The sequence below is a fragment of the Sminthopsis crassicaudata genome, chromosome 1, assembly GCF_048593235.1.
Source record: "Sminthopsis crassicaudata isolate SCR6 chromosome 1, ASM4859323v1, whole genome shotgun sequence".
NCBI lineage: Eukaryota > Metazoa > Chordata > Mammalia > Dasyuromorphia > Dasyuridae > Sminthopsis > Sminthopsis crassicaudata.
Window position 1 is genome coordinate 664,143,917 of NC_133617.1, and position 14,339 is coordinate 664,158,255.

General features: G+C 48.1%; 1 protein-coding gene across 1 annotated transcript in view; it reads right to left on the reverse strand.

Annotated features, from left to right (window-relative positions):
• NBEAL2 (neurobeachin like 2) overlaps window positions 1–14,339 on the reverse strand; it is an 80,781-nt gene that overhangs the window by 28,081 nt on the left and 38,361 nt on the right. The window contains 14 exon segments of the mRNA XM_074283105.1: window positions 8–167; window positions 528–706; window positions 2,022–2,573; window positions 3,530–3,615; window positions 3,897–4,056; window positions 5,291–5,449; window positions 7,125–7,278; window positions 7,434–7,536; window positions 7,867–8,026; window positions 8,590–8,723; window positions 9,729–9,900; window positions 10,768–10,860; window positions 11,620–11,702; window positions 13,856–14,192. Coding sequence (XP_074139206.1) covers window positions 8–167; window positions 528–706; window positions 2,022–2,573; window positions 3,530–3,615; window positions 3,897–4,056; window positions 5,291–5,449; window positions 7,125–7,278; window positions 7,434–7,536; window positions 7,867–8,026; window positions 8,590–8,723; window positions 9,729–9,900; window positions 10,768–10,860; window positions 11,620–11,702; window positions 13,856–14,192 — 2,532 coding nt within the window.

Consider the following 14,339-nt stretch of genomic DNA (forward strand, 5'->3'; position numbering starts at 1 on the left):
CACACACCTTCTCACTCCACAGAGCCTGGTTCCCATGGCCCTCAGAGTGCAGGAAGTCCTGGAGCAAACGCAGGAGCTTCAGCGCATGCTGGGTAAGGCTGGGCACGGCCACGGGCAGGGCTTCCTGAATGTCGGTCAGGGCTGAATCCAGCATCATCTCCAGAAGGCTAGGGATAGCAAGAGGTGGGGTTTCTTCCCTGACCTACCAAAGCCATCCATTTCCCTGAATTATCAACTCCTGATCCTTTCTCCACAATGTCTTTTTCACTTTACCTCGTGTCCTCCAGTTCTATCCCATTTTTCCTTCACAGCCTTCCACCTCTTCTGGGGATCTTGCTTTTCTTCCTCTAGTTCTTACCTCCAGACCCTTGCCCTCTCCCCCAGCACACTCTTAGGCTCCCTCCTCCAGTCTCACCCACCCTAGCCTTTCCCCCACTCAGTGACCCATGCCCCATGAGTCTAGAGAGAGCCTTTGACTATTATTTAGCCCTGGAAGAGTCACCAAGCCGGATGCCAGAGAACCTTACCTGCGCTTGATCTCATCAGGGGGACGCACCAGCTCCCCGGCGGCCCCCAGTTTTGTGAGGACTGAGAAGACCTGGCCCCGTTCACGCCATGCAGCCTCATCATCACCCTCCACCCCACGCCACGTCACGGAGAACAGGATGTTGGTTAGCAAATTGCATAGTTCTTCCTCCGGAGCTTGCTGGTGGTAAAAGCACAATAAGGGGTTCAAAGAATGAGGAGAACCCATTAAGGAGATTCACCCTGCCCAGAGATTGAGGCACAGAAAGGCTGGACTAGAAGTGCTCCTGCTCAAGAGCTCCTACAAGGGCCACAAAAGAGCCGGCATCGTGGCCCCCAACTGGGGACGGGGTCCTGGAAGCAAGAGAGCAGTTGGTAAACCAGGCAAGACACTAGCCCAGGAGGCAGACAAGGGGCCAAGGGAAGAACTGTGGAGAGAAGCCATTCCTTCCCTTATCCATATTCTAGTGGGATAACCCTGCCGCCAACTTGTAACATCATTCTAGAGCAGGTATTCAAGCTGGGGTCTGTGAATTTTATATATATTCCAATAATTGTACTTCAATATACTTCTTTTGTAAGCTTCCAATTTTATGCATTTAAAAACGTGATTCTGCTTAAGCTCCTGTGGGTTGCCCAAAGTTAAGAGTCCCTCTCTAGAATCATCTTGAATAATCATCGATCTTTTATAGAATCATAGAAATAGTAAGGACTATCAGAGAAATGCTTCCGATTTCTCATCCCTCTTTAACAGATGAGGCGACTGAGTCAGAGAGGTTAAGACTGGTCCATCATGGCTCTTTTCAACAATGAGATGATTCAGGCCAGTGGTCTTGTGATGGAGAGAGCCATCCGCAGTCAGAGGACTGGAGACTGAGTATGGATCACAACTTTTTGTTGTTATTTGCTTGCATTTTGTTTTCTTTCTCATTTCTTTGATCTGACTTTTCTTGTGCAGCATGATAGTTGTGGAAATATATATAGAAGAATTACACAGGTTTCACATGTGCTGGATTACTTGCCATTTAGGAAAGGTTAGAAGGGGGAAAATTTTAAACCCAAGATTTTGTAAGGATGAATGTTGAAAATTATCCATGTGTACATTTTGAAAATAAAAAGCTTTAATAATAAAGACGGGTCCATTTTTGGACTGTTAGCCTCAGAGTGGTGACTGATTAAGTGGGGAATGATGCTCTGGGCTTGCTATAGGTATGAACAAGTCTTAACCTCTCTGGGTCTCTGCTGCCTTTCTACCAGAAACTTTCTGATGACTCCCCAAATGAACCTCAGCAGGTCACTCCCTTTTTCTGGGGCTATTTCTCTCTTTTGTAAAGCGACGGGGCTGGAACAGATGGTTTCAACCTCTGAAGTTCAATGAAGAGTCCAACTGAGTTTAAATGAAATGGACCTCAAGTCCTTCCCTTATTCCAGGCTGAAGGAATGAATCATGGTCCTAATTTGCCCCCCTGGAGACCCATTCCCCACAAAAGCCTGACCTGAGGGTTGCTGGTATTGGAGGTATCATCCCCGAGGCTGGGTTCCTGGAAGCTGGTCTCATCTAGCACATTGGAGAGGCTGGAGCTGTGGCGGCCCCGGAGGGGCGGAAAAGGCCGTCCCCCTTCCAGGGGAGAAGGGGTGCTAGGGAGGCTGACTGGGGTCAGGTTCTCGCCGCTGCCCACGGTGGCCCCAGACCCCGTGCTGGCCAGTTCTGGGCCCAGATCAAAAGGCGAACAGAAGGGTGAGAGCGGCTGGTAGGTAGCTTCTAAAGATGGTGGGTCACTGGGGACCGTGGTGGAGGAGGAGTGTCTCACACTGTCAGGGGGCGAGGTCTCGGCCTCTGGAAAGCTCTCAGAAGACTCAAGGGAGGCCTCATAAGGCAGAGGCAGGAAGACGTCGCTGTTCAGCTCTGTCGGGGCTGGCTCCCGGGCGCTCGGCGAGGGGGCAGCAGGGGCTTCTCGGACATACAGACGCGTTAGGATGTCCTGCCAGCCCACCTGCCGGGCCAGCTGCCGCACCATGTCTGGCTGCCCATAGATCAGGTGGAACAGCTGGAGGGGATTAAATCATCTCCTTAGTTTCAGTTTTTGTCGCCCTTCAATATTTACAAGATACTATCCTACCTGGGAGATGAAAGCCCAAAGCACTGGAGCAGGTGCAAATCCTGCTTCTGCCTACCTGTGTGATCTCAGACAAAGCCCTTATCTATCTGAGCTCATTCCCTCAGCAGTGAGGTTAAAGGTGGTCTTGCAGGCCCCTTCCAACTCCAAATCCCATGACATGTGTTCTTGACTCCCTTTACAGAAGAGAAAGGCTCCCAGAGCCTCAAAGATTGTGACACGTCTAACTAATAAGTGACAAAGCCAGGCTTTGCATACAGGTCTTCTGAATCTTCTTCCATGTTTTAGGGACCTTAGAAGTCATTGGCTCCTAAGGCCATTGCTCTAGAGCAGGAAGGGACCCAAGAGACCCTTTTTAGAGATAAACAGGCTGACACCTGACTTACAGTCATCAAAGCTTGGAGCATTCATATAATGCTTTAATTTTAGGTTTGCAAAGCATTTTACACCTGTTTTCTCCTTTGATAATCCAGTCATGGAAATAGTAATTGGGAAATGTGGATTTCAAACCCCCATCTCCTTAGATCTTTTTGACCCCAAATTTAGCACTACAAGTGTGTCAATGGCGGCCTTCATGTTTACGTAGGATTCTCATATTTCTACTAACTGTCATCTCACCAGAGGAACTCAAACACGCTGTTCAGAGACTTTAGAAGCCTCTACCAACCATGAGCTCATTTTCTTTGCTCCTCAAGGAGTTGAGGCTCAAATCTTCTTTTCCCCAACCCTGGCCTTCCTTCCTTACACCAACTTAATTCTGACTGAAGGAGGGGGAGAAAGGGGAAAATGTACAAGTGGCACAGACACCCCGTCCTGGCCCCCACTAAGACCCTTAACCCTTGTTTCTCCTGTCTCCACTCCTAGGAGGACCCAGCTTGCATACTCACCTTCCTACACATGTCCAGGCGGACAGTGAGCTGGGCACGGTGGGACAGATATACAACAGCCACCAAGTCTTTGAGGTTTGGGCAGTCTGTGAGAGGAAAGGGAGGATAAATGGCTCCTCATATGTTAGACCACTTAGACCCCTACCTCTTTAGGAAACTCTAGCCTCTAGCCCTACCCACCAATAAATTACATGGATTTTTCCTCACACTCTTCCACTAAAACTATGGAATTCAAGAATCCAAGATCCCATTCTTAAATTCCATAGCTCACCAATTTGTTCCACGTGTCTAGACTTTTCTAGCTCCAGAAACCTCCCGGTTTTACCTCATTTCTCTTCTCCTTGTCTACCCTTGCCCTACCCCTTACCTGCACTCAGGACCTGGTCAGAGAGGCCCCGGCAGAGGTGGGAGGAGACGGGCCCATCGGGCAGGCAGGCGATGAGACCCTGGAGACCACAATCCTTCAGCTTGAGTCTATGCTTACAACGCTCAGGCACGCGATCACTCTTTAAGAGCTTGTTCAGGATCTGGCAAATGACAAGGTGAGAAAGGTATAGTCCGTGCTCCCCTGTGAGGTCCTGTTCTCTAGGCATGGGAATTCAGAAGCAGAAAGTCCTGAACTGGGAGTCAGGATCTCCAGGGGTCTGGGCTCCTTCTCAGGGGCTTAGAGTTTGCGCTTCTGTAAAGGGAGGTTGGTCTAGACCAGGGGTTCTCAAACTACGGCCTAGGGGCCAGATGCGGCTGCTGAGGACAAGCGCCCGCTGGGTTATGGCAAATGGGCTGAGGGGCAGAGACAGTGTGAGGTTTTGTGTTTACTATAGTCCAGCCCTCCAACAGTCTGAGGGACAGTGAACTGGCCCCTATTTAAAAAAGTTTGAGGAACGCTGGTCTAGATTGTTTGTCTGGCTCTAAAGTCTATGTCCTATGAACTAACTCAGCTATGTGGGGTTGATCTTCAATTTAAAAATCCAATGTTCTCCCTATTGTTAAATATTAAGTAGCCTATCTCAGACGGGGTCCTGTGACTGACTCCAAATCCTGTTCTGAGAAAACCTGCAGCTTTTCATCAGCTTCTGGCTTAATTCCCCTGACCCACTCTCATTTGTTTTGTTTTTTTTGGGGGCTATCGAGATGAAGTGACTTGCCCAGGATCACACAGCTAGTAAGTGTCTCAGGCTGGAGGGTTTGAACTCAGGTCCTCCTTGGAGTCAGGACTCCAGGGCTCCTGCTCCATCCGCTGTACCACCTGGCTGTCCCTTCCTCCCCACATTCCTTCTCATTACTATTTATGGACCAGTTTGAATCCACCCTTTCCCTTTCCCACCCTGGCCAGTATCATTCCCTAACCCTTGTCTCGCTAAGAATGGAATCCCTGCTGCAGCTGGCATTTCTTGCCCATGTGCGTCACAAGGGCAAGGGAACTTGGAGACACTCTGGTCATAGGATCACAGGCTTAGATCCAGAAGGGACCCCTGAGGATATCTAATCCAATCCCCTCACTTTACAGGTGAGACCCAGAGAGGTGACGTGTTCAGGGTCAAACAGGTAAGCGTAAAAGAGAGGATTTGATAAAGTCTTCCAATCCCAACACTCTATCCACAATGTCACACTGCTTATATATAGCCATTCTCACACATATACACATGACCTGGCAAAGGCTTTGCAGCTTTAGTAGGAGAATTCTGGGATTTAAAGGAAGGTTTCAATGGGGATGTTGGCGCAGGTCCCCTGGAAGGAGTTAGAATGAGAGAAGGGGCTCACCTTGAAGACCTTGTCCCGCAGCTGGTCAGAGAAGGACCGGTGTATCACCAAGGCAAACAGTACCTCCACGTTATTTGGCTCTAGCAGGAAAGTGCAGAGGGGCTCCTGCACCGGCGAGCTGCGTAGCAGGTTCAGAAGCATGTCCAAAATCCCGCATACCTAGGGTGGAGGCAACGTCGCTCAGAACCTCCAGATTCTCACCAGGATTCAGAATAGCCTCTCCACTTCTGTCCTGCTCACTGGGCCAGCTTCCAATCTGCTCCCCTCATATCCATCCTCTAAGGTTCATCTCAAATGCTTCTCTTAGAGAAAGCCTTCCCAACATCCCTCTTTTCTCCCTGGTGTCTCTCCTAGCACAATGTTTGCACTTCTCTTGGAATATCTCAAGAATCTGTATCCTTGATTCTACCCCTCCTCTGCTCCTCTGACAGTTTCCCATTCATTATACCTTCTTCTCTCTCATTTTCACTTTCTCCTTATGTTCAGATTCCTTTCCCTGCTACTTACAAACATTCCCTGGATACTCTGATCTTAAAAAAAAAAAAAAAAAAAAAAAAAAGCTTCATTTAATGCTGTCAATCTCTGAAGCTATCATTCTGTATTTTTCTATCAGCCAAACTCCTAGGAAGAGTGGTTCAATCCACTGATCTTTTCTTGGTTCTCATCCTCCTTCATCTCTGTGACTTTTGACAGTCAGCCACTTTATATTCCCAAATAGCCTCTGCTCCCTCATTAGCTTTTATGACATGGCTCTCTCAGAGTGATCTTCTGCCCCATCTGAATACTCTTTCTCAGTCTCCTTTGCTAGATCATCACCCAGCATCTTCTAACTCTTGGGAGTCCCCCTAGATTCTCTACAGGCCTTTTTCTCTATTCCATTTATTTTGTTGAGTTCATTGGCTCCTATTGGTCCAATTATCATCTCTATAAAGACTTCCAAACCCAACGAGCCCCAAATCTCTCTTTTGAATTTCAGTATGGAATCACCAATTTATCTCCTGATTACATCTGCCTGGATGTCTTATATAATCTCAAACTTAATATGTCTGAAATTCCAACTTACTGCCTTCTGCCATAAATTTCTCCATTTCTAGTGGAGATACCACCATACTTCTAGTCACCTGGACCTCCCCCCCTCCCAAAATCATCCTTGATTTGTCCTTCTTTCTCTCTCCATTCTAATCAGTTGCCAGATCTATCCATTTACCTTTCATGACATTTCTCCCATGTACAGGACAAATCCTCGGTATAACTTAAAATTCTTCACAATCTGCATGGGATACCCTTCCTTTCTCTCTTGAGCCTCTCCAAAATCCATACAATCAAGGCTCAATTAAGGTATTACCTCTCATAGGAAGCCTTTTCTGATCTTCCTCAACCCCCCCTCCCCCAAATACTCAAGTCTTCTTCAAACTAATTTATTTGCATGATGTGTCCTCTAGGAAAATTATAAGCTCTTAGGGCAAAAATATTTTTTTCTTTTTTCCTTTCTTTGAACTCCAAGAACTTTGTACAGAGTAGATGTTTAATAGAGGTTTGTTGTGTTGAATTGAGAAAGCAGTAGAGAAGGATATCAGGGCACAAATCAATCAGAACTGCATCTGTACTTGTGCCCGTGCTCCTACTAGTTTTGCAAGCTCTTAAGGACATGGTCATCTGTAAATGTCGCATCTTCCCTAGTGCCAGCGGGCTGTTTAGCAAATGTTTGTTGCACTAAGTTGTTTTCTGCTGCACCCTACCTGATCTTCAGGGCTGCTCCTGAACCTCACCTCATGCACCTTTCCATGATCCCCCAGAGCCCTTCAGGTGGCTTCATCCATCCCCCACTTTGTACCTGGCCTTCATCATTGGACCCAGCCAGGTAGTTGAGGACTGCTTGCATCTCCTCTGGGGAGAAGCTTCGGGCCAGGAACTCCTTGACCAGACTGAACAAGGAGGTCTGTACTGTTCTTAAGTCATCCTCAGCAAGTGGATGCTCCCTCTGTGGGCTGGGACACAGGGAAGGGAGAAACAGAGGTGAGAGATGAACCCAAAGGCAGAGACACCAGATACGGAGGCAAGATGGAGGGAGAGAGAAAAGGGGAAGGAGGAGCAGGAGGAGGAGGACGCCCCCACTGTCACTCTGCCCACTGCCCACCCTCACCTGTAGTGGGCCCGCACTGAGTCAAGGATGTACTGCACTCCGTATTTCTTTCGAACCTTCTGTCTGTGCTCCTTGATGGTACTGGACAGGTACTGAATGTGACCTGGATCCAGGGGCAGAAAGAACTGTTTATTTCCTACAATCTCCCAGTCAGAAGAGGGCAGGAACTATTTGTCCTCCTCAGACTGGAAGCTCCTTGAGGGCAGGGCTGAGACTCCCTGTGGCCAGGAGCCATGTCTCCTCTCTTATGAGCCCTCTCTCCTAGCTAGGTCTGGGAAGGGGAATGCTCATTATAGAATGGAGGCCCCGACTACTGCTCTCCCCTTGGGAGTCTCTCCCACTCTCAAGGCCCTACCCCTGCCCGTCCCAGCAGAGTGAAGCTTCTAGCCTCCCTGCTCTCAGGGGAGAAGGGAGGTCTGAGCGGACGTCTCACCCAGCCGGACGGCAAAGTCACTGTGGCTCCACAGGTGGAAGTTGAAGAGCAGATGCTGGTAGAGCAGGTGCAGGAGGGGCCCGTTGCCCTCAGAGGCCACCTGCTCCATGAGCATCTGGGCAGCCATCAGGACATTCATGTCCATGCAGTGTCTGGGGACCTGGGGAAAGGAGACCCAGGAATGTTAAGTTGAATTTCCTAAGATTCCACAGATCTTAAATATCAGAGAGGTAGGATTTGAATCTGGGTCCTCTGATTCCAAAGCCAATGCTCCTTCTACTAGACCACACTCCCTCTCCTTAGAAAGGAGTCATTTACCTGATCTTTCTTGACCTTAATTTATCAATTGTGAAATAAGTGGGGCCAGACTAGAATGATGATTCAGACCCACTACAGCTCTAAGTCCTGTAATGAATCCATAGTACAGAGAATAATAATAACCCCTTCCATTTGCAGAGTGCTTTAATTTACAAAATATTTTCTTGATGATGAGAACCTTGCAAAAACACAGACAGAGCGGATATTACCACCCCGTTTGGTAGATCAGAAAACTGAGGCTCAGAAATCAAACCATCAACAGGAAAGTGGAATTTAGGGAATGAGCTGCCAAATCCCAGCTCGAAGTAGATGGACCAGCTGAGCCATAAGAGTTAGGACCAGCCCAGCTCCCCCTGCCCCCCACAACCCCGAGGGAGCTGGAGCTCCACCTCAACAGGCCCTCACCTTCTGCAATAATGCCCCAATGATGGCGGGCCCGTGGCACTGCATCAAGCTCTCCTGGTTCACCGAGTGTCCTCGAAGAAAGTTCTTCACCATGAGCAAGAAGGCAGCCACGCCGTTCCGTTCGATTCTGCCCTCTTGGGTGGAGGGGAGGCGAAGAGGAAGGGGAGGTCAGAGGGAGGGAAGGCAGAGAGGGCAGCAGGATGAGGCTGGTGATGGGATCTGGGGGAGGGGAAGAGTCACACAGGGATGGAGGGGGAGAACCTATCACTGGGGGTCCCACTGTGGACCTCAGGATGTTCCGACTGGGGCTGGGGGCCTGAGAATGGAGAAGGGCTGAGCTGTGTCAGATTACATCATCTAACCTAAATGTCTTCTTGGGGAAACTGAGGTGCAGAAAAGTGAAATGACTTGCTCAAGTTCACAAAACTAATAAGTAGCATTCCTTTCACTGATTTAATTCTAGAGGAGATCTTACAGACCATCTAGTATGGGGGTTCTTAACTGGGAGCTGTGAACTTGTTTTTAAAATCTGATTGGTTTCCTTTATATAACCCTGAATATTTTATTTTGCTTTAAAAAAATTCTGGAATATGTTTAGAAGAATTGACATGTTTAACCGATATTGGATTATTTTGCTGTTTAAGAGGAGGGAGAAAACTTGGAAAATAAAGTTTTGCAAAGGTGAATGTTGAAAACTATCTGTGTGTATTTTGAAAAATAAAAAGCTATTATTATTAAAAAAAAAATTCGGGGGGGGGGGGTCACAGGCTTCCCCAGATTGCCAGTCCAGGACACACACAAAAAAAGATTAAAAGTCCCTCATTCAGTCTGATTCCGTTTTACATGGCCCTATGAAGGAAAGGCACTTTTTGAAGAAGCCATAAGGAGCAGTATCTGGGATTCAAACCCAGACCCACTGGACCCCAAATCTGGAACTCTTTTCACTCCTTCACAGTCCCTCAATTGTAATCAGACTCATGGGATTTGGAGTTGGGAAAGCTTTTATTTAGTTCAGAGGGGGAGGCAGAAGCAGGGCATGGTGGGAAGGGATCAGACAGAACAGAGAAGGCAGACCCAGTACAGGAGAGTGGGTCGCTTCAGTGAAGGGCCAGGCTCTGCAGAATAGGAGAGAAGCTTACCTGAGGACTTACCCAGGGGGATAAGCAGGCCCTGGGCGTTGTGGGAGGAAGTCAGCTCTGGGCCCACCAGGTCATAGGTTTCAGCTTGTCCCTCAGCTTCCTGGGGCTGGGAACCCACCTGTTCTAGGAGGGGCAACAGAACTCCCATCCCTCCTACGCAGTTCACCACATCCTGGGGAATAACGAGGTGAGGGTCAGGAGGGTGGGCTTATGAGGGTCACTGTTATCTCCCTTTGCCCACCAGGAGCTCGCAATCCTTGAGTTCCTTTCACCTCCCTGCCCCTTCCCACCCTTTACTCGCCATATTTCAGGGGCCATTTATATTTCCTAACGCACAAGGGTCTCCCCCTGTTTGAACCTTCCCCCAACACTCTCAATCACAGTCTTGGAGCTTTGTTAAACCATGTTCCTATACACACAGGGAGGCTCGTCCTTCCGTTCTCTAGATCATAAAGTCCCTGGGACCACAGAAAGAAAGACCAGGAGGGACCAGAATGAGGAACAGGAGAGAGCAGAAAGCACTGGGGCAGAATGGACTGGCAGCATAGAACAGAACAGAGACAAATGTGGAAACATGCTTAAAATGGTTGTACATGTATAACCTACATCAGGCTGTCTGTTGTCTGGGAGGGGGGAGAGAAGGCCAGGAGGGAGAAAAAATTTGGAATCTTATAAAAACGAATGCTGAAAACTATATGTGTAATTGAAAAAATAAAATATTCTTGAGAGGAGGAAAAGAACATAATAGAAAAGAATAGAGAATAAAATAGATTTTTAAAAAACAGAGCAGTACTGGAGGAAACCTAGGGCTGGTATCACTGATACCTGCTTTGTGCTTGGCCCTCAGGCCTGGAGCAGCCATCATCATCTTCCTGCCATGACCCTGCCTGCCTTCTTTGGCACCTGAGCTTTCCCAGCGGTTGGGCACTATGACCCTCCCCCCAGGAACCAGAAGGTCACTGCATGAGACCTGGGGTCTGCTATCCCCCCCATTCCATCTCAGCCCCAGTTCCCGATGAGTGCATCCACGCTCACTCACCTTCACATCCCAGTTCACCACTTTGTGGCCTGTTAAGCGCCCATCTAGCCCATGGCTAGGAGACAGGTCCAGACAGATTTTATTCTTACAAGCCTGAGGAAAGGGAAAAGTAAGTCATCAAGACCAGGAGTGGGGGGTTCCCAACCCTACTAACCTTACCCAGTGGAAAGGAAGGGAAGAGGTCCCTAATTGCTTCCGGGCCTTTCTCCCCCAGGCTAGGAAACATTCGGGGATGGGGAGAAAAATCTAGGGGTCCAATGTAGGCTCTCCCTTGGAAGTCAGGAGTACTATTAACACATTGTATTATTGTATACATATATACGTATACAATGGATACGTATATATAATATATATACATACATATTATATACAATATATCATTGTATATAATAATATATACAATGTAATAATAATAAGAATGAAGACAGGAATTTTAGGGTGGACACAAAAGTGAGTAGTCACAGAGAAGGATGGTAAGGAATAAATGTAGAAGGGCACAAATGAGCACAGGGCGGCAGATTTGGAAACGCAGTGAGAGGTCCTGGGGGATATAAGAAAGAGGAATGAGGTGAGAGAGGAGAAAGGCACAGGTGGGGGGTATAGGTGGAGGAGATGGGAGATGGGGATGGATAGGGATAAAAAGGAAAAAATGATTGTAGGAAATAGCAGATGGGGCGGAGGATGGAAAATGAGGGATATCTGTGGGGAATAAGAGGAGAGGGTGATAGAAGTAGAGAATAGGAGATGGGAAAGGGAGAGAGTTTGAAGGTGAGGATAAAAGAAGCAGTGGGGAGAGAACAGAGAAGGAGGGCTGGGACAGAGGTGGGGCACAGGGCGTGGCAGGGCTGGAACCTGGGGTGTATAGTGGAGAAGCATCTTGTTGCTGAGCTCCTGCAGTTCCCCCTCTGGTTTGAAGGGAGATGTCTCATTGGGTCCTGGAGAAAGAAAAAGAGTGTCAGGATTTCACCCCATCCTCTGTCCTCCCCCCTCACCCATCTGGGCTCCCTTCACTGGGGTGATGGGCTGACTCTCTTAAGCCTCCCCAACCTCATCCAGATGTGAATCTGATCCCGACACCTCCACCAAGAAACAGCTGGACAGGGTATAAGACCGAGAGGGGAACAACTGGGGCAGGGCACTTTTCACATAATTTTAATAGCAGAATCCCTACTCTCCATGACCCACAGAGATCACAGTCACTTGTATTATGGAAAGCTCAAAGTCTCTGCAACCTGTATATGTGGGTGAGAGCACAGGTAATTTTTATACTTTTGCCTCCCAACTCTATAAAAGTTTCCCTAACTGCTCCAAACCTCAGTGACCTCTTCCTGTAGCACTGCAAGAAGATGATGATGGTCAAATGAGGATATGAATCTGACACGTCTGGCCACGTCACTCCCTTCAAGAACCATCAGTGGCTCCCTACTACTCATAGTATAAAGTACACACAGAGAAAGGCGTGCAACTCTCTGCCCAATCTGGCTCCAGTCTCTTTCTAGCCTTAAGTACCCTTTACTCCTTTTCACACTCCTGCCAAAACGGACAGTTCCATCATCCTTTCTCCCATTTCCATGCATTAGCACAGACCATCATCCCTCAGATGTTCAGGTCTCACCCCTGACTGTAGAAATCCTGAGAGTAAGAACCATAGATATCATTTATGTAGCACTTTAAAGTTTGCAAAGCACTTTACTGTCATGATCTCATTTGAGTCACACAATAACCTTGAAAAAAGAGGTGCTACGGGCCTTATTATCCCCATTTTACAGAGACTGGGGAAAGCCAGGTCTGGGAAAATTAAGTAAGTGACTTATCTAAGGTCACACTGCTAGAGTCAGCTGCAAAATTTAAATGCAGGTCTTTCTGTGTATAGTCCACTACAAAGTGATTTTCAATAGCTTCCTTCAAGACTCAGGCCAACAACACCTCCAAAGTTTTCCTGAGCCCACTTTCCTTTTGGGGGGAGTCTTTCCACTTCAAATCACCTCTGTCTATTTAGTATATACCTCTTGCTGTTAGATCGTAAACCTCTGGAGGGGCAGGGACACTTCCCTTTGTATTCAGGTAGTAGCACACAGAAAGCGCTTAATTAATGCTTTCCGACTACTGCAAATACCAATGACACTAATAACAGAGCAAATAGTAACAATTCAGATTTTTCTTGTTCTTTACAAAGTACTTTCTTAGTGACAACCTTATGAGCAGAGAGGGTGAGTATTCTCCCCTTAAGTGACTCATGAGTGTATTTAAATAGATAAAGCATGTATTAAGCACTTAATATATATCAAGCTCTGTGCTAAGCTGCAAAAACTCTTTACAGATTGAGTCCAACCCCCTAATTTTGCAAATGATTTAGATAAGATCACATATACAATAGGCAATAATCCCAGTCCCCACTGCTGTAGACCCCCTCACTGCCCCTATTTTCTCTCCTCACATGTTGAAATCCTGCTTTTCCTTAAAGCCCCAGCTCAAGGGTCACCTGCAAGGAGCCTTCCCTGATCTTCCAGGTGGGCGTCCTACTGCACTTTGTCTCCCAAGGTTAGCAATCTCACACTATTGTGCATGGGTTCAAGTGCACATCCCCCCTTGCTACGGTGTTAGCATCTGAAGGGAAGGAATGTAATTAATTCCCAGTAATCCCAGAACCAATTAAGCTGGCAGCTGGCACTCCTGACTTGCTGTTTCAGAACTTTTCACAATAATGCACACATCGTGTCTCAGTTCCCAACGAGGCTGTGGGCTCCCTGAAGGTCAGGGCCGTGTTTCATTCCTCTCTATAATCTTCTTCCTCTCCTTCCTTCCCGTTCTATGACACCCAGCAAGCACATGCACTGAGCTGAATATGGTTTTATTGAATGTGGGATATAAGAAACCATTTTTTAATCAGTCAGAAGCCAGGCTTCCAGCCTCCAGCTTGTCTTGCTGTGGTTTAATTGGGTGAATTGGGCTTTTCTATCTGTGGGATGATATGGACCAAACCATCTCTTCCCACCCACCCATAGGTCTGAAGACGACCTGGAAAGGAGCCTTTACCTCCAGCCCTCTCTCCCTCTCACCAACGCCCCAAGGCATGAGGGATACCTACCCAGAGTAAAAAGGGTTCTGACGTGTGCCGGCTGAAGGACTTCGTGGAAGATGACCACGGAACCCAGCTGGCCCTCCAGGGATGTAGGGCTGCCCCACTCGGTGTCCTGGCTCCCAGCCAGAATGGTGCTCACACCACCCTCCCGGGAGGGCCCTGCCACATTGCCATTGGGCCCCCAAGAAGACATGCTGGCAGGGAAGGACTGAGACCGGGAGAGGGATGGGTGGGCAGAAAAAGGCAGCTGGGACGGGTAAGCTGGGCCAGGGAAGGGGGGCGGGCCTGTGGTGGTGGTTGTGGTGCGCTGGCCAGCCAGGCCGATGCAGCAGGAGGAGAAGGACTGTGAGAGAGAAGAGAGAGCACATCAGGGGTGGCTGGGATCTCGGACAAACCCTCCTCCATTTCGAGCCCTGGAAAGGGCCTTAGTGCCCACCTGGTCCAACCCCTTATTTCATGGAGGAGGAAACAGAGCACTACAAAGTAGAAT